At 45.5% G+C, this 20726-nt stretch overlaps 1 protein-coding gene across 1 annotated transcript in view; it reads right to left on the bottom strand.

Moving 5' to 3' along the window:
• LOC120025711 (poly [ADP-ribose] polymerase tankyrase-1-like) overlaps window positions 1–20726 on the bottom strand; it is a 110035-nt gene that overhangs the window by 12496 nt on the left and 76813 nt on the right. Inside the window, exons 6-14 of the mRNA XM_038970289.1 lie at window positions 6045–6139; window positions 5758–5824; window positions 5125–5311; window positions 4836–4957; window positions 4659–4750; window positions 4466–4544; window positions 1271–1442; window positions 1106–1185; window positions 348–493 (exon numbers count right to left, since the gene is read on the bottom strand). Coding sequence (XP_038826217.1) covers window positions 348–493; window positions 1106–1185; window positions 1271–1442; window positions 4466–4544; window positions 4659–4750; window positions 4836–4957; window positions 5125–5311; window positions 5758–5824; window positions 6045–6139 — 1040 coding nt within the window. The remainder of the gene's footprint in view (window positions 1–347; window positions 494–1105; window positions 1186–1270; window positions 1443–4465; window positions 4545–4658; window positions 4751–4835; window positions 4958–5124; window positions 5312–5757; window positions 5825–6044; window positions 6140–20726) is intronic.

Consider the following 20726-nt stretch of genomic DNA (forward strand, 5'->3'; position numbering starts at 1 on the left):
CTGCACAGAGAGGGGGAGGGAGAGAGAGGATAGAAAGAGAGATAGAGAGGGAGAAAAAGGGAGAGAGCAAAGGGAGACACAGAGGAGTGAGGGTTAGAAAGTGATGAGCTTCTCCCTACTCTGAAATGTCTTGGGTCTAATATAAGAGACATAGCCTGAGGAAACAACAGAGCGATAACATCTTTGATAGAGATTCTATATCATCTGGGGGGGGGGTGGGGTGGAGTGGTGGAGCGGAGGAGATGAAATCACTGCTGAGACCGAAGGTGATAGACAGACATATAGATTCCTGAGCAAACAAGACGGCTACAGAAAGACAACTAGCCAGCCAGCCAAGAAAGACTCACCCCTTGTCTTTAGCGTGGACGTCGGCCCCATGATGCAGCAGGTACTCCACCACCGCCACACGGTTGTAGCCGGCGGCGAAGTGCAGCGGCGTGGAGTGACGACCCTCCAGGTCCCGACAATTCACATTCTGTGGAGAGCACAGCGACTGCAAGGAGAGAGAGAGAGAGAGAGAGAGAGAGAGAGAGAGAGAGAGAGTTTACACTTTACATTGTGACAGTGGCACAGGAAGTCTGCAGAGAGCATGGTAACACACGCGTGTGAAGTGCACACACACAGAGTGGGGGAGCGAGAGAAGCAGTCTAAAGAGTGACACACTCAACATTCTGACAGCAGCACAAGCTGTCTGCAGGCAGAATGAGAGTATTAGTGTGAGCTGTGAGACCAAAGCCTAGTTCAGATCAAACCGGCCAAAGCAGCCGTGATGAAACTGGCAAGTTTTCAAAAACATTCTCAGAATATCTTGAGCTGAAGGCGACGCAGTCCAGTGAGTTCATACACCAGAACACGGAGTAGCAGAAAATCAAATAACAGTTTCCATATCAACGGGTTCTGGGCATGTCATGTAAACTTGCTTATTAGCATTCTTTTTTTTCCTGTGAGTCAGCTAGCTATACCTATAGTAGGGATCACACACACACACACACACACACACACACACACACACACACACACACACACACACACACACACACACACACACACACACACACACACACACACACACACACACACACACTGTCTTAAATGAGAATCCTACCTTCACAGTGTCCAGGTCTCCAGCTTTAGCTGCCTCTAGGAGCCGATAGTCTACGTCAGAGTTCCTCACTGGTACATTTTCTGGGGGAGAGAGAGAAGTACAACGTCACAGTATCACCAACCAGTGTCTTAGAGTAACACGCACACGCCCTCTCGCTCTCCGTACCATCGAGTATCTGCTGCACGGCCTCGTTGCCCATCTGTGAGGCGGTGAAGCCCTGCAGTGAGAGGATGGAGGCGTCTGCTCCGTAGCTCAACAGCAGCCTGCAGGTCTGGAGGTGTCCCGCCATTGCAGCACGGTGCAGGGCTGTCTGCCCCAAGGTGTCCAGTGCATTCATCTGAGAGAGGGAGGGAGAGAGGGAGGGAGAGCAGGAAAGAGTGAGTGAGGAGAGGGAGAGGAGTTGTGGGGATTGAGCTGTGCGACTAAATTCCCGCATTTTGAAATGAACACAAACAATAATTAATCAGCCGAGCCCTCGGGCTACTGGAGCTCTTCAGAGACTATCAGCACCGAGCAGGAACTGGGAGAGATAGTGTTATTGTGTGTGTGTGTGTTTGTGTTTGTGTGTGTTTGGAAGGTCAACTGCACATGTACGTGTATATAAATGTATGCTCGTCCCCCTGTACAATTGTGTACCAGAGCCGAGTGTTTCAAGTCTGAGATTACTTCCTGCCTGACTTTTATTTATTCTGCCTTGTCTTCGTTTCCCTTAGCTCCTGGGATATCCTCATTTCGATTCATTACCGATTGTACAACTCCAAATGAAAGGGGAGGCTCTGCTTAGAACATACACACACCACAGCGCTGCTCCCCACAGACCCACTGATCAGAGCACAGCAGCAAAACTCCAATACCAGGCGCTGCTCGACTTCACTTGTTAACCCTGCACACTCATGGGAATTGGCCTCTTTGAATAGGGCCAAATTGAAATGCTTCCAACAAAATAAATATGAGAAGCATAATCATGGTAGAAATTGAAGAGAGATTACAGGGAAATGATCAGACCAAAAGGTGAGGACAACAGAGCTCATTTGATATTTACTGTGCTTTTCGCAGCATTTGTTGCGAAATCTGAAAGGCCTCTGGATATATTCAGTAAGACAAGAACAATATTCATAGAAAATGTGGGCTAGGTTCAACATAAAAGACCAAAAATGAAAGGGTTTGAGTGAGAGGTCTCACTGGTGTCTCCAAGTGGTCACACACATCTCCAAAGTATGCACAGTTCCTAAGTCATTCCAGTGCACTTTTCTGACTCAAAGAAGAGAGCCTTTAACTATAAAAGGTGCTTTCTTGAGCTCCCCTAGCTGTGCCGTTGAGGAACTAGAGCAAGGACATCCGTACTGTTTTGTTTGGAACACAGCCCTGCGTCCCCACCATCACTGAATCACTGTTGTTGTTTACGCAATCCAAGAACGGTCCATTATAAATCGCAATCTGGGTCGGAGGGGCATAATTTGAATGCTTGTTCTATTGCCAACATGACTAGCTAACTTAGAAAATACCATGTTACACTGTCACGCTTTCGAAAGTTGGGCTCGGCACTGCAGACAATGTGGATGGAATCATGGAATCCAGACATAAAAATGTTAAGAAATAATATTCAAAAAATGTATTAAACTCAATAGGAAATCAACTAAATGTATTGAACTTATAAGAAAACTCATTCATTTGCCCAAGTAAATCAAAAAGACATTAACAAAATGCTTCAGTGATTTGTATTTTCCTGCAACTTCTGAAACGGCACGGGAATGAGCAGTGCGCGCGCAGGTCTACACTTTGTGTAGCCGTTAGCGATGACGCTAATAATAACCTTTTGGTAGAGATGGAAAGGCTTTCCCAAATACCTTCTCAATTAAATGCTAACTACTTAGTAGCCCACGCCTACCTGGCAGAATGACATCATGATTATTTGCATCAATCCAGTGGCCATTTGTTATGCAAACTCAACAATCACATGAGCGCTTGCTGGTGTGCACTTGCTTTAAAAGGTTCAATTCACCCCAATGTTTATATATTTTTCCTAGACCTCAAGTGGTCTCCTGATGTATCTAAGCATTGATGTGGACTTAGAACACCAAATGTTGTTGTTTTTCTATAAATACGTGTGATTTTGAGAGCAAAAAAAACAGAAGAAAACTCCCCCGGGGAAAACAGAAGAAAAAAAATGAACGGAATCACACACAAAAAAAGAAACTTATTTTTTAGGGCCCTACACAACGCCCTTCGGAGAAACGGTAGTAAATTTGGTGCACATAGAATAGAGTCATGAGTGCATTCAGGTGTGTGTTTTGGGCTAATTCTCTTCACAGCATGACAAAACATAGGCTAATTCTGTTCAGAGCAACCCAGGTTTTGACATGTCATCCTTGTAACTGCACATCAAACATAGCGGTCATAAACATTGATACTGTAAATTACATGCACACTTGGACTCGGAGACCCTGTAACATGTATAGCATGTTACTGCGCAGCCAATGCGTTCTAATATAGGCGCTTATAAGTGATCAAATCTGCCATTTTCACACCATATACCGGCAGCGAGTTTAACAGGCTGCCTGCGCAGGCAGGGAAGTGCTGCGGTTTACCTTTCGATGTCTGTTCCATCTGTCATGCTCCCTAACCAGCTGGGCCTCTGTGGGGGATAGCTACCTCCCCTTATAACTATGAATAAGACAAGCCCAGACATGACAGTCAAAATACCACTGTTTGGGGGCTTCTCTTCTCTGGATAGATAATCAACGAATGGTGCTGTCAAAAGCACCCAGGAGCCTCTCTCATGTCCGTCTCCGACGTCTTTCTTTAGAAAGTAATATAACACACAACTCAGGCTATTGAGAGAATTCCATCAAGGGAAGCTATCAAGAGGATTCTCTTTAGTGGCTGTCTGGCTTTTAAACATTGTGGAACTGGTACGCGTCTTTCACTAGGTCTGCATGAGGGAAGGACCGCCTGTGAAGGTGAGGATGGGCTCTTCAGGGGGGGGGACTGGCAGGCTCTGAACACTCCATCCATCTGCTCATTTTTATCTGATGGAGCTCTCAGAACCAGGCAGTTGATCGGCCAGGAGGACAGTCTTTCCCCCAGTCCGTCCTGTCGTTGGTCTCAATAATACTATAAATGACTGAGCTCTAAAACAACTGGTAACTTCAGACCCACCCGGACACCGAGGAGAGAGATCTCTGCCTTTTTTTAGTTAGAAAAACATCCCATCTCACAGGGTTTGGGTTCACTCAGACGGCTGCAGATTTACACTCCGATGAAGTATATTCCATTGAACTTGACGCTTTTGCTGATACAAGCAGCAAGACCAGTAGAGAGCACGGCAGAAGGGATGGACGGATGAGGTGAACACTGTACCTTTGCTCCATGTTTCTGCAACACCTCCATGATGTCATTGTGGGCCCTCTCAGCAGCCACGTGTAGGGGGGTCATGAAGCTGCAGATACAGACAGACGCACACAGGGTTGGATCAACATCGTCATGATTTAGCAGTGGTTAGAGGATCGGTTTAGAGATCAGACAGAGGTCAGCTAAACAGGAAGACACTCACTCCTTGTTCTTCTCGTTGACGTTGGCACCTTTACGTAACAGCAGCTCTGTGATCTGCTTCCGCTTTGGGTGAGGAGAGGCCACTGAACAGTGCTGCAACACAAGGAGGAGGAGTCCATTTAACACTGTGTGGTGTGTGTGCTGTGTTTGTGTGCTGTGTGTGTGGGGTGTGCCTCACCAGTGCCGTATCGTGTGTCTGTGGGTGTTTGAAGTTGATGATCTCTAGAGCGAGGGACTTCTTGGCCTTGGCCACGTCTGCTTCCCGCGCAGCCTGGAGCAGAGAGTGCCCCTTAAACTCATCTACACAACACACACAGGGGGAAAACCATGTCATCATTTACACACACGCCATAAGACTTCCATTATTCTCCCAAGTCATCGGAGGGAAAAACTATTTGAGCATGTGAGTGCATAGGAGAGTCTATCGGTCGGTGTGTGAGTGTTAGTAAGTAGATGTCTTTTCTCACAGGTGAGTCTCTCTTTGAGCTCCGGGGTGGGGGCCATGTCCACAGCACTCTTCCCGTGACAGTTGACCAGGGTGGGGTCAGCCCCGTGGCTCAGCAGCAGAGAACACACCTCCACGCGGTTCTTCGAGGCAGCCTCGTGGAGAGGAGTGAACTGCCACAGGTCCATGGCGTTCACACACGCTCCATGCTAACAGGAAACAGAGAGGGCCGTTACACACCGTACACGTGGTGAAGGAAAAAAAGTGGCAGACAGGTAGACATGTTTTTTGAAAAAAACTCTGTTTTGAAATCCGAACTGGTTCAATAAGAGCAAAGAAAAACGTATTTTTAAAGTGTGAACACGACCCAGGTGTGACAGCACTACTGACGCAATGTCTGACATGAAACGTCAGATGCGTGACGATGGCTTCCCAAAAACATGCCAGTCAGTCCTGAGTCTTCATCTCAAAGACCAACTCAAAGACGACGTGAAGGGAGAAAGAAGTCAAAGGAGGAGAAGCCGGTCTGGCTTTTCGGCCTGTGACGAACCCCTCTGAAAACACCTGACAATAACGGCTGTCTCAGGGACCTCTGTCTCCCCAGAGCTAAAGGATTCTCCCTTCCATAGCCGCCACGTAACATAGAGTTTCTTACCTTCAGCAGCAGCTCTGTGACTTCGTAGTGACCATAAGAACATGCATTGTGGAGAGGAACCAGACCACTGAGGGAGAAAGGAACACAGACAGCATTAGGTCATTACAGGGACAGAGCCTTTGTATCACTGTGCAATTAGAAACTAAGTTCATTAGGTAAGGTGGCCAAATAAAGTGTCTCAGCAAAGTGTGAACTTCAACATTCCAGAAACATTATTGGGGGGGACGGACAGACACTCCCAACACGACACTCACCCTAAAGCGCATGCAAACAACAAACACACTTACCCTTTGTCCTTTGCATGTACGTCGGCACCGTGCTGTAGCAGGAGCTGTACTATTCTGACCCGGTTGTACCCTGCTGCCAGGTGGAGAGGGGTGGACTACAGGAGAGAAAGAAGAAAGAATGATCAGAACAAGACAAGGACATCTGAAAGTACAGTTTCTAAACCACAGAAAATACCTCCTACTGGGCAGGAGCACGATGCTCATTACAGCACCTAAAGCACGTTAACAACGCTCCTTAGTGCTAGCCTATGAGCGTGTCTGTCTGGGGAGAGAAGTTGATGTGAGGTCCCAAAGAGGGAGCAGAGGACTCAGGATGGAATGCTTATCCGGAGGTCAGAGTTCACGGAAACAGAAGCACAATTAACTCTGAACCGGAGTCGGCAACATAAAGAGCTGATCTGGGAGGAAAATATTCTTTAGGTCATTATAGTTAATGCTTCATATCAGGTGAAAACCTGGTGGGCTAGCCTGGGCTATAGTGTGACTGCTTGTATATCTTCTCAGTGTGTGTGTGTGTGTGTGTGTGTGTGTGTGTGTGTGTGTGTGTGTGTGTGTGTGCGTGTGTGTGTAACCTAAATGAAGTGCATCTCATCTCACAGATTCTGTCCTCCCACTGAATAGTCAAATAGATTACTTCACCTCATTGAAAACAATTAGTGCAATTAGGAAACTGCAGATTCAAGCTGGATCAAAAATGTGAATCAATGTCTTCCTTCAGAGCAGCCATGTGAAAGCCTCTCTCAGCTGTTTCAGCCTTGAGCAGAAAGCTCTACACTGCTGAGTCAACAGCCAAGCAGGGAAGCGCTAGAACAATGGCTGCTTTAACAACACAGGGAACACATTGATTTGCATGTTTTGTTGTTGTGGACTGTCCTACAGTTGTGATTCTAGTAAGTTGTGGAAGTTACTTAGCTACGTTTGTTGTGAAGAGGCAGTGACAAGACAACACAGACAAAACAACAAACTGAAGGAGGAACTCAAAAGAAAAGGAAGCATCAAGGTCATTCTATCAACAGAACAAAGAGATGAGCAGCGTAGCATCAATGTCATTCACAGAGACAGGAGTCAGCCTAGCGCCCGTGCATTGAGTGGGTATCAGAGACAAAATAAATGGTAACAACCAGACAGTAAATAAACAGAAAGCAGGAAAAAGAGATCCCCCTTCATATATACTTTCTAGGTGAGAAACAAGTATGTGACTGGAGAATAGTGAACCAAATAAAGAGAAAATGTGCCAATGAGGCGTGCACAACAACAAATACTGACAATTTGTCCTTGTTTCCTGCATTCCACTGATTACACAATTAAGGAACTGTGTAAACTGTCTACCCATAGATCATTTACAACTCTTATTTAGTCTTGACAATATTACCAAAATGCAAGAAACAAGCTTTCGTCACGTGCACATTATAAAAACAACAGCAAAGTAGACAACAAACTGAGTCAAGAACAATATTAAAATGTGTGACTCAAGCTATGGGATGGCAGGGTGTCACAGTACGGCATTACAGTAGCAGGTGCAGACAGGGGAGGGGAAGTATGTTGGCTCCCAGTAATTAGCAGGCAATACAGTGGAATCAGGAACACCTCTTAGAGAAGGTTCGTATCCCAGGGTTCTTTATCCTGTCCCAAACTCACCTCCACCCCAAATCATAACCTTAACCCAGGACACAGCAGGAGCATTGGTGGGTGGATGAAATATGACCAACAAAAAGGCCAAGGTTCCAAAATGTGCACAAGGAGTCAAGAGGCATCTTAACTGATAAAACCATAACCCAAGAACCCCAAACAAAAATCAAAAAGGAGTGCATCATCTTACAGCTGTTTGAAAATAACTTACCAGCATTTTTGGGGTTGTTGACTGATAGACAATGTCGGCAGAATCACAAATAAAACAGAAAAAAAAGGAAAACAAAAACAGAAAACACAAAAAATGATATAAAAGCATCATGGTTGGTATTCCAAGCTAGTAGAAGTTCCGTAGAACCCATTTGATTCCTCCCTGTATTTTCAGCTGTTAACTAGGCCTACGTGTTTATTATTCTTTGAACAAGTTGTGGAGAACCGCGTGACTGCACTAGAACTTTCAGGGACAGTTGGTCGGGTGGGAGGTGCAGGAGACAGGCATTAGCAACCATAACATTTACAGGACATTTGAACAGAATCTGGAGGGAGGCGACAGGGTTGTTTATCATCCTGTCTTCTCTGTCCTCCTTGGTTAGGCCCATCTGGCCACAGGAAGGGTTGGGCCTGGCGTCAGGGGCACCAGTCAGCCCGGTTCTGTTCCACCCCCAGATAGATAACGCTACATGAGCAGGACTGGGATGATGATTCAGCCAAAACATGGCAGAGCAGAGCTGTTGTGTGTTATTTAGGACAGGATGCAACACTGGGCCTCTCTCTTCAACGTGACAGCTGTGAGTCATATGTATTTATTTCTATGCTATTTAGAAGACACTTTTATCCAAAGCGACTTACAGTCATACTGTGGGTCTCAATACAAGACTGCTATAGAACCAAAAAAAGCCATTGTAAGACTTCAGAACAAGCGCCTCAGGAGAAACCAGTACCATGCACGTCTTGATTGCTTATTTTACAGTGAAAAAATAAACCATTATACAGTGCATTCGGAAAGCATACAGACCATTTGACTTTTTCCACATTACGTTACAGCCTTATTCTAAAATTTATAAAATATTTTTTTTATCCCTCATAAATTGACACACAATACCCCAAAATGACAAAGCAAAAACAGGCATTTCTAAATATTAGCACATTTAAAAAATATATATATGAAATATCACATTTACATAAGTATTCAGACCGTTTACTCGGGATCTTTGTCGAAGCACCTTTGGCAGCGATTACATCTTTGAGTGTTCTTGAGTATGACGCTACAAGCTTGGCACACCTGTATTTGAAGAGTTTCTCCCATTCTTCTCTGCAGATCCTCTCAAGCTCTGTCAGGTTGGATGGGGAGTGTTGCTGCTCAGCTATTTTCAGGTCTCTCCAGAGATGTTCGATCGGGTTCAAGTCCGGGCTCTGGCTGATCCACTCAAGGACATTCAGAGACTTGCCCCGAAGCCACTCCTGCGTTGTCTTGGCTGTGTGCTTAGGGCTGTTGTCCTGTTGGAAGGGGAACCTTCGCCCCAGTCTGAGGTCCTGAGCGCTCTGGAGCAGGTTTTCATCAAGGATCTCTATGTACTTTGCTCCGTTCATCTTTCCCTCAATCCTGACTAGTCTCCCAGTCCCTGCCGCTGAAAAACATCCCCACAGCATGATGCTGCCACCACCATGCCTCGCTGTAGGGACGCTTGGCATTCAGGCCAAGGAGTTCAATCTTGGTTTCATCAGACCAGAGAATCTTGTTTGTCATGATCAGAATGCTTTAGGTGCCTTTTGGCAAACTCCAAGCGGGCTGTCATATGCCTTTTACTGAGGAGTGGCTTCCGTCTGACCACTCTACCATAAAGGCCTGATTGGTGGAGTGCTGCAGAGATGGTTGTCCTTCTGGAAGGTTCTCCCATCTCCACAGAGGAACTCTGGAGCTTTGTCAGAGTGACCATCGGGTTCTTGGTCACCTTCCTAACCTAGGCCCTTCTCCCCCGATTGCTCAGTTTGCCCAGGCAGCCAGCTTTAAGAAGAGTCTTGGTGATTCCAAACTACTTCCATTTAAGAATGATGGAGGCCACTTTTCTTGGGGACCTTCAATGCTGCAGAAATGTTTTGGAACCCATCCCCAGATCTGTGCCTCCACACAATCCTCTCGGAGCTCTACAGACAATTCCTTCCACCTCATGGCTTGGTTTTTGCTCTGACATGCACTGTCAACTGTGGGATCTTATATAGACAGGTGTGTGCCTTTCCAAATAATGTCCAATCAACTGAATTTACCACAGGTGGACTCCAATCAAGTTGTAGAAACATCTCAAGGATGATCAATGGAAACAGGATGCACCTGAGCTCAATTATCGAGTCTCATAGCAAAGGGTCTGAATACTTATGTAAATAAGGTCTTTTTTTGTCTGTTTTGAATTTGTAAAAACCTGTTTTTGCTTCGTTAATATGGGGTAGCGTGTGTAGATTGATCAGAGGGAGAGAACAATGCAATACATTTCTGAATAAGGCAGCAAAGTAACAAAATGTGGAAAAAGTCAAGGGGTCTGAATGCTTTCCGAATGCACCGTATATGCCCGACATAAAGCAAACCACAAAATAAACACCAAAATACCCACAAAAGGAAATGTTTTGTTTCTGTATTTTATATGCATCCCATACCACTGGCTAGACCAATGATAAGACTAGGCTATTTATCCCAGTTACATGCCACTATTTTCTAACATGATGATATGATTCACACACCATGCTGACAAAGAGCTTTCTTTCACTGCATTTTTTCATTAACAGTTTTCCCTTGTCTGCCAGTCTGTTTTTATTAGGCTGTGTCTAACCCAGGAATATTGCAAATTCAATTCATCACAGGGCTGCATCACCATGGCGACAGTTGTAGCCGAGGTTGGGCTCAATCGCTTAGGCTCCGCCCGTCAATCTGTCAACCCGGAGGGGCGGGGATGAGGGGAGAGGGGGAGGTAGGGAGGAGGGCGAGTCAGTCTACTGATAGCTAGAGCATCCCACAGTACACAATCAAACACTGTAGCTCTAAAAAAAAAAAACACTTAAGGACACAATAACAAACCCTGTTGTTAAAAATAACTAAGTACTGCTTCCGCTCTCTCCCCCTCTGCAATCGCTTACATGGCTCATTGACAAGACCGGGTAATGTTCCATCTGCTTTCAGACACAAAGCTGTTCACTGTTAAACAACTGACTGGAAATTATTACAATCCGGCCTCCCCTTTCGAGAGTCATCATGACCTTCCAGACAGTCTAGTCAACTACTACACAACTCACTACCCTGTCTCCACCTCTAATAACGTACTGTCCCCGCGGATATGAAATCAAACGACAGTTTTGATTTGGAACATGACGTACTGAAGTCATACAGATAGAGGAATTGTCTCGGAGGCCCGATGTGAAAACGGAGGGTTTTCATCTTCTAACCAAATCTTAAGTATTTGTAAGGGAACATCTGTGATGGAATAAAGCACTGTTTCATTTCCCGGTGGACCTGGAGAGGGCAAGGCAAAGCTGAGCTGCTTGTCGGAGAGAATATGAGAGAGAGAGAGAGAGCGAGCGAGCGAGTGAAAACGGATGTGGCAGGATTAACCTATTGTCTCCCAGCCCTTGGAGATGTGTACTGTAGTGAGTCAGATAGAGGGAGAGAGGGGGAGGAAGAGAGCAGGTTCAGGAGGGTGGAGTGTTAGAGTACATGTCTGTGTGTACTATATTGCAATGTTCTTTGAACTGTTACCTGGCAGTTAATGTAGCCCTCTTCATCTCCAATACACAATGAGTACGGATACATACACACAATAATACAATTGTGAATAATCAGATTGATATAATAGTTTGATTTAAACGTATACATGCTTTGCAAGAAGAACGATTTCCCTAATAATCTTTTTTAAATGGACACATATCAAATCAATTTACGTGACGGTCCTCTGACATGGAGAAAATCGGCAATCAACATAAAACGTTCTACCACAGCGACCATGTTATTTTTGTGACGCATATTTGATTCTGAGTTCGATATACAGTTTGTATGTGAAAACTATTTATATGATGCATACTTTCAGTTTTTCCGAACTCATTTCACTCGGACAAAAGGAAGCTGCTCGTGCGAAATACACTGCTATAAGACTGATTAAGGGGTTAACGTGTCCTAAATTTGAAAGATTGCTCAGAAAACCAGGTGTTTTAAATCGTTGTACGCTTACTCGATTATGAGCTTACATCGATAACCCCGAAAAATTCTAAGAAACAAAATAAATTAGAATTCATCTTAAGCCTTTGTATTTCATAATTTTCCTTCGATTTGCAAGAGGCTGAATGTATCTCACCGGAGAAAGTAACCGGGGCGAGCGAAACAGCTCCACTCTGTCTCTGTATGTGTAGGCCATCTATCTGATGCTGTCTGGTCATAAAGACTATGACATTGTTGCCGAAGCCAGCGAGTATTTGGCCTCCCTTGATAAAAAAAGAGTATAAAATAATATCCAATCTGCATTGATGTAAACTGAGTGAGCGCAACTGTGAATGGTCCTGGCACACACAAAAAAAAAAGTGACAAGGGAAGCCAGTTTGGATTTGGCTTCACTCCTATCACATCGCATCAAGAGAAATACGTCATTGACAGAAATAACTTGAATTGATGCATCTCGTTGTGTTGTTGTCCTCCAGTGGCTAGGTAGCTATCTAAAATCTTCCCTTTCCTAAATTAGCCATGGATGGAGATAAGGATTTGGACTTCTGGTTATACTTAATTCTCCAAACTGGCCAACGATTACAATGGCAATTCTGATCCAACCATAAATTCATCCATTGTGCCCCTGGTCTGAGAGGATGGAAGTTCAATATGTAGCTAGAAGTAGAAGGTTAATATTAACTAGCTAACGTTGCCCATGAAAGGAAGTTAGGCTAGCGAGCAAGAATTTTGCCAGGTAGCCTAGAACAACAAATAAAAGTGTGTACTGTATGACAGTCATAGACCGTTTCGTCAACATGAAAGAGAGGATGGCATTGGCGTTTCTCTACAAGTAGGGGGAGTCAACATGTTTATTTTACTTGCACGAACGCACGCACAAATCAGAACCATGGTCAGCTACATCATATTTAGCTTACGTTGATTGGACTTTTTGGTATGTTTAGTTGTCACTGTATTAGACTAAGCGTAGGTGATTTGATGATGTTGAAATGTTGAAGTTTAAATGGTGCTGGAATAGTGGAGGCAGCTCCTGTTTTCTTTGCGGCAACTCTCTGTGGATCTAAATCAATAGTTCTTTAGTGGTCTGAAAATATTGGAAACATTAACTTGCTTGACCATTCTGTAGGTCACGTAACGGTGTGTTACATGCAATATGCGTCGTGGACTTCACCGGACAGAGGTTGCAAGGCATATGAACTAACATTATAGAGCAAACAAGGCAATCATCACTACACAAGGTGTAATTTGGCTTATTTTTGGGCTTGGCTTCCCCAGTGATTTTACCCACACACCGCTACTGCTTGTAGAGTCCATTCCCTGACCAATTAAGGCTCTTCTGAGTGCAACTCAGTATAAGGAAAGTGTTCTGAATGTTTTGCACATTCAGTGTATATTCAGTCTTCAATTACACCAGAGATTGTATGACACACTATTCCATTAGACTAAACAGGGACATAGCAGACTTCCAAACTTAGCTGGATATCCAGTCGGTACTTTATGAAATCGGCACTAAGGTAAAATTGAATAAAATACGTTGTGTTTTTAAAATCTAAAAGCAGACTGCCAGGCAACCGGAGCATATACAGAGTAGCAGCAGGAGAGCGCCAGGGGTGGGAGTATGTCGCAAAGCTCTGATTCCTTCCTTTGCTATTACTTTCATCAGCTCCATTCCTTTGTCCCATTTTTTCTCCTATTTCCTTAGCCTTCTCTCTCTCTCTTCACAGAATTGTAACCTGTAACCATGCCAACAGTGACTGCTAGCTGTCAGCTGTTGCCATGGCGGCAGTGCATGCTATAACTACCATAAAATTGGTACAGTGTGAGGTTTGGCCGAGGCACTGCGCTTTCCTGAGCGAACCAACTTACAGAGAACCTCTCTCTCCACTGAGATAATCATGCATCGACAGGCTTAACCCTGGCGAGGGAGAGAGAGACACACCACCAGCCAGGGAGGGAGGGAGGGTGACTTTGTCTTCATGTCCTGTTCCAGGGGATACGGTAGAGTAGACAGCCCGGTCCAAGGGGAGGCAGGCGAACACAAATGTTGGCCAAACAGAGAGCGGAGGATAGCCCACTCTTTCCCTGGATCGATAATACATTAGGCCTCTCCACTCCCCTCCCCTGCTGACGGCTAACTGCTGGGGGAGATATACGGCCCTGCCCCAGCCCCTATCCCCAGCCACTCTGTGGTAATGATGCATAACACAGCCCAGGTCCAGGGGGATGGGTGCCCTGCCCATCCTCTAGACATAAAGCACACTACATGCACACCTCTGTTAATGTGTCCTTCTGACCTCCATATATTCCAGGCTAGCGACTACGTAAACACAAACACCACCCCCGTGCAGGTATGTTCCTGAAACCTTACAGCAGGCTATTTCTATTGGGTGCCCCTTTCATGAGCCGATAGTTGACAAATGTTCAGAAAATGTACTTAATATTAAGCACATATTTAAACAGTCTGTTTTCCCATAGTACAGAGAGAGGGTAGTCTTCACACACCAAAATTGGGAGCTGTCTTAGCATGCTGCTTTCATCCAGAAACATGATGAACATCTTAACAAGCGTCTTTGATGAGGGCTACAGAGCGACTCCCTAATCGTTAGGTCTTTGATGTTGTAGTTAGCTGTGGCACGCGCGTGGGTGGTACTTCACTGCCACCTTCTATTCCCATTACAGCTAGACTCAGACAAAATACACAGTCAGGAAGGACAGCCGAGCAGGCGGCCTACATTTATATACGGTCAAAACATGGATCGAGAACATTTTAGAAATCACATACACCTTGCCTAACAACTGATCTTTCGAACCTTGAGGCGGCTGCGGCACGATAACGGTGAACGATCTAAACCACACGAGCCTCAAAAGAAGCTCAGAATCCCTGAGTAGCAAACTCACAAAAGCTGCTAGTGTTTATTGGGTTGAAAAGAAACACTCTTCCAGCATTTGCCGCAGACTCTATTCCCAGTCCAATCCTAGCACTCACACCAGCAATAGATCATTTTTACGTTCAAGCCAGGAGATATCGTCAAGTAAATATAAAATATTACCCCTGCCAACATGATAGCAGAGTGTAGGTGGACATTCTGCCAGTAGTTCTGATATAATCTTAATGGAATAACGTGTGTGTGTGTGTGTGTGTACAACGAGAGGCTAACAGTCAAGTCTCTACACAGTAGCCTACACAGAGAGAACTGAGAAGGGTACAGTCTTCCCCTGGTACAGAGTGCGCTAATTGGAAACTATGTGACTAGAAAGAAGCAGCTCAGTGAAATAAAGATGAAGGAATTTGTTCAGTAGTGGTGTTACCAACTCAATATCTATGCCATGAACCACAACCAAAAAACACCACTACATCTGCCTGCCGGGCTGCTTTCGCAGATGGTTCAAACAAGTCAAAACACTCTATATTAAGGACCCTGTCTCAGTGAGGTCCTGCAGCACATACCGCAACATACCCTCTCTGTACCACACTCAGGATTCTATGCTGAAATATGTTCCTAGGGGCACCGGTGCTCCTAAATTAAAATTCCAGGTAGCACAGTAAAATATTTAGGAGCATATGCGACCAAAATTGTAGCACTGTAGAGCCCTCGCTCACAGAACTAGTACGAATGAGGAATACATCAAAAGGAGAAAGGAGAAAAAGAGAGGAGAAACCAGAAAGGTCAGTGAAACAATCGAGGTGGGATTCTGATGGCTGCGCTGCACATGTGTGGTGGAGTAAGTGATTGGTTTTTCAGAAGGCATTTTGATAATGCTCTCCAGCGAGCTGCCGCATCGAGCCGTGCCGCGTTAATAACGTCCTGCACTCCTGAGCTCTCCATCATCTTCAGACCCACCCACGGATTCTCTCTCGCACACACACAATCACACACCTCTCTCTCGTACACACCACACACACACTGTTACTACAAACTTCCAAATGAAAGCTTCTGTTGGAGGCAGGATAGCGTAAAGAGGGCGGCTGGTGTTACAGAGACGCCTTTTCAAATGATGCTTTTGAAGAGTTGCTTCATTGCAGACTGAGTTAAGTGGCACACATACCGACTCCTGTCAGCTTTGATGTGAATCACACGCAGCAGTATAAATACCTGGCCAGTGTTTCATATTCCTACTCCCTCCACAGGTATTGATGGTGGTTGTCACATTTGACGGTAAAACCGGCGACAGATTCAGAAGTGGGCATTCCAATCTGCATGAGCTGATGATCGTCATGCATTTGGGACGTCGGCTGCTCTTTCAGTTCACCACAAGGGAAAACAGCTGTCAACATCCAGCCACAAGCTTGACTTCCATCAGTATTCGTCACATTGCACAATGCACATTTGCACGTATGATCATTGAACCTGGCTGGCTATCAGTCCTCTCAGAGGGGGAGGTAATGACGTGATCTTCCTCTCCATGACCCCTCTATGACCCAGCAGTGTTTTGGACTTCTCTGCTCTCTCCCCCGAAGGCTCTCGGAGTAAAACCTTTAATGCGTGGGCGGCTCAGGAAATGTACTTGGGCCTCCATATCCAGGACAAGGAAGCACAGAGGAGCTTTGACTAGTAATACCGGAGCCTCGCTACAGCAGACTGGGTCAACACAATGGAGCTTACCTACCCATCTTGGCCTGACAGAGCAAGTAGCAGAACACTTATGCGAGGAGTGTTGACAGCATTAACCCCTTCCTGGCTGGATCTTCTACTGCAGACTAAGGCCATCCAGACTAATCTACTGGATGCTAATCATACCTTTGGTCTATGACACAACTTGTTCTGCAGAATGTGGAGGACCAAAGACCTGAGACTGGTTTCTCTCTTCTGGTTAAATGTGGACCAGTGTAACACCAGGCACTGGTTACAGCATAGGCTAATGGGTGAATAGATGGGATTCCCTACGCCCAGGAATTACCCTTAATTACACAGGCAATCACCAGCTAATCATGACTATTAAAGGATGAAGCATAAGTGCCATCAGAGAAATGATCACCTCACAAACATCTCTTATAGGACGGTGTGAACCAGATGGTTAACGGATTAGGCTAGACGGAATCAGCTCTGTGAGAGAACACTAATGTATTGTGCCTTCAATAAGTTTTCAGACCCCTTATCTTTATCCACATTTTGTTACAGCCTCATTCTAAAATTGATTAAATAAATAAAAATCCTCAGCAATCTACACACAATACCCATTGTGACAAAGTGAACAGGTTTTTAGAAATGTTAGTGAATGTATTAAAACTAAAAAAAAAGACCTTATTTACATAAGTATTCAGACCCTTTGCTATGAGACTCGAAGTTAAGCTCAGGTGTATCCTGTTCCCATTGATCATTCTTGAGATGTTTCTACAACTTGATTGGAGTCCATCTGTGGTAAATTCAATTGATTGGAGATTATTTGGAAAAGCACACAGCTTTTCAGAGCAAAAACCAAGCCATGAGGTCGAAGGAATTGTCCGTAGAGGTTTGTGACGAGGCACAGATCTGGGGAAGGATACCAAAACATTTCTGCAGCGTTGAAGGTCCCCAAGAACACAGTGGCCACCATCATTCTAAAGTGGAAGAAGTTTGGAAACACCAGGAATCTTCCTAGAGCTGGCAGCCTGGCCAAACTGAGCAATCGGGGGAGAAGGGCCTTGGTCAGGGAGGTGACCAAGACCCCGATGGTCACTCTGACAGAGCTGTAGAGTTCCTCTGTGGAGATGGTTGTCCTTCTGGAAGGTTCTGCAATCTCAACAATCAGTCCTTTATATGGTAGAGTGGCCAGACGGAAGCCACTCCTCAGTAAAAGACACATGACAGCCCGCTTGGAGTTTGCTAAAAAGGCACCTAAAGGAATCTCTCTGTACTTTGCTCCGTTCATCTTTGCCTCGATCCTGACTAGTATCCCAGTCCCTGCTGGCAAAAAACATCCCCACAGCATGATGCTTCCACCACCATGCTTCACTGTAGGGATGGTGCCAGGATTCCCCCAGATGTGACGCTTGGCATTCAGGCCAAAGAGTTCAATCAGACCAGAAAATCTTGTTTCTCATGGTCAGAGTCCTTTAGGTGCCTTTTTAGCAAACTCCAAGCGGGTTGTCATGTGTCTTTTACTGAGGAGTGGCTTCCGTCTGGCCACTCTACCATAAAGGCCTGATTGTTGAGATGGCAGAACCTTCCAGAAGGACAACCATCTCCACAGAGGAGCTCTACAGAGCTGTAGGGAGAGCTGTAGAGTTCCTGTAGAGTTCCTCTGTGGAGATGGTTGTCCTTCTGGAAGGTTCTGCCATCTCAACAATCAGGCCTTTATGGTAGAGTGGCCAGACGGACCTGAAAATAGCTGTGCAGTGACGCTCCCCATCCAACCTGACAGAGCTTGAGAGGATCTGCAGAGAAGAATGGGAGAAACTCCCCAAATACAGGTGTGCCAAGCTTATAGCGTCATACCCAAGAAGACTCGATACTGTAATCGCTGCCAAAGGTGCTTCAACAAAGTACTGAGTAAAGGGTCTGAATACTTATGTAAATGTGATATTTCAGTATTTTATTTTTTCAACATTGTTTGCTTTGTCATTACGGGGTATTGTGTGTAGATTGATGAGGGGGGGAAATCTATTTAATTACATTTTAGAATAAGGCTGTAACGAAAGTCGGAAGTTTACATACACCTTAGCCAAATACATTTAAACTCAGTTTTTCACAATTCCTGACATTTAATTTAATAAAGAAATTCCCTGTCTTAGGTCAGATAGGATCACCACTTTATTTTAAGAATGTGAAATGTCAGAATAATAGTAGAGAGAATGATTTATTTCAGATTTTATTTCTTTCATCACATTCTCAGTGGGTCAGAAATTTACATACACACAATTAGTATTTGGTAGCATTGCCTTTAAATTGTATAACTTGGGTCAAACATTTCCGGTAGCCTTCTACAAGCTTTACACAATACATTGGCTGAATTTTGGCCCATTCTTCCTGACAGAGCTGGTGTAACTGAGTCAGGTTTGTAGGCCTCCTTGCTCTCACACGCTTTTTCAGTTCTGCCCACAAATTTTCAATAGGATTGAGGATTGAGCTCTATGATTGCCACTCCAATACCTTGACTTTGTTGTCCTTAGGCCATTTTGCCACAACTTTGGAAGTATGCTCGAAGTATGCTCAGGGTGTGTGGAAACCACACACCCTGAGGCTGCATTCATCGTAGCTGGGGATTTTAACAAGGCTAATCTGAAAACAAAACTCCCTAAATTCTATCAGCATATCGATTGTGCTACCAGGGCTGGCAAAACCCTGGATCATTGTTATTCTAACTTCCGCGACGCATGTAAGGCCCTCCCCCGCCCTCCTTTCGGAAAAGCTGACCACGACTCCATTTTGCTGTTTCCAGCCTACAAACAGAAACTAAAACAAGAAGCTCCAGCGCTCAGGTCTGTTCAACGCTGGTCCGACCAATCTGACTCCACGCTTCAAGACTGCTTCGATCACGTGGATTGGGATATGTTCCGCATTGCGTCCAACAACAACACTGACGAATACGCTGATTCGGTGAACGAGTCCATTAGAAAGTGCATCGGCGACATAATACCCACAGCAACGATTAAAACATTCCCAAACCAGAAACCGTGGATTGATGGCAGCATTCGCGTGAAACTGAAAGCACGAACCACTGCTTTTAACCAGGGCAAGGTGACCGGAAACATGACCGAATACAAACAGTGTAGCTTTATCCCTCCGCAAGGCAATCAAACAAGCTAAGTGCCAGTATAGAGACAAAGTAGAGTCGCAATTCAACAGCTCAGACACAAGAGGTATGTGGCAGGGTCTACAGTCAATCACGGATTACAAAAAGAAAACCAGCCCCGTCGCGGACCAGGATGTCTTGCTCCCAGACAGACTAAATAACTTTCTTGCTCGCTTTGAGGACAATACAGTGCCACTGACACGGCCCGCTACCAAAACCTGCGGGCTCTCCTTCACCGCATACTGCAGCCGAGGTGAGTAAAACATTTAAACGTGTTAACCCTCGCAAGGCTGCAGGCCCAGATGGCATTCCCAGCCGCGTCCTCAGAGCATGCGCAGACCAGCTGGCTGGTGTGTTTACGGACATATTCAATCAATCCTTATCCCAGTCTGCTGTTCCCACATGCTTCAAGAGGGCCACCATTGTTCCTGTTCCCAAGAAAGCTAAGGTAACTGAGCTAAACGACTACCGCCCCGTAGCACTCACTTCCGTCATCATGAAGTGCTTTGAGAGACTAGTCAAGGACCATATCACCTCCACCCTACCTGACACCCTAGACCCACTCCAATTTGCTTACCGACCCAATAGGTCCACAGACGACGCAATCGCAACCACACTGCACACTGCCCTAACCCATCTGGACAAGAGGAATACCTATGTGAGAATGCTGTTCATCGACTACAGCTCAGCATTTAACACCATAGTACCCTCCAAACCCGTCATCAAGCTCGAGACCCTGGGTCTCGACCCCGCCCTGTGCAACTGGGTACTGGACTTCCTGACGGGCCGCCCCCCAGGTGGTGAGGGTAGGTAACAACATCTCCACCCCGCTGATCCTCAACACTGGGGCCCCACAAGGGTGCGTTCTGAGCCCTCTCCTGTACTCCCTGTTCACCCACGACTGCGTGGCCATGCACGCCTCCAACTCAATCATCAAGTTTGCGGACGACACTACAGTGGTAGGCTTGATTACCAACAACGACGAGACGGCCTACAGGGAGGAGGTGAGGGCCCTCGGAGTGTGGTGTCAGGAAAATAACCTCACACTCAACGTCAACAAAAACTAGAAAACATGACTAGAAAACAAAGGAGATGATTGTGGACTTCAGGAAACAGCGGAGGGACCACCCCCCTATCCACAT

The sequence above is a fragment of the Salvelinus namaycush genome, chromosome 31 (genome assembly GCF_016432855.1).
Source record: "Salvelinus namaycush isolate Seneca chromosome 31, SaNama_1.0, whole genome shotgun sequence".
Lineage (NCBI taxonomy): Eukaryota > Metazoa > Chordata > Actinopteri > Salmoniformes > Salmonidae > Salvelinus > Salvelinus namaycush.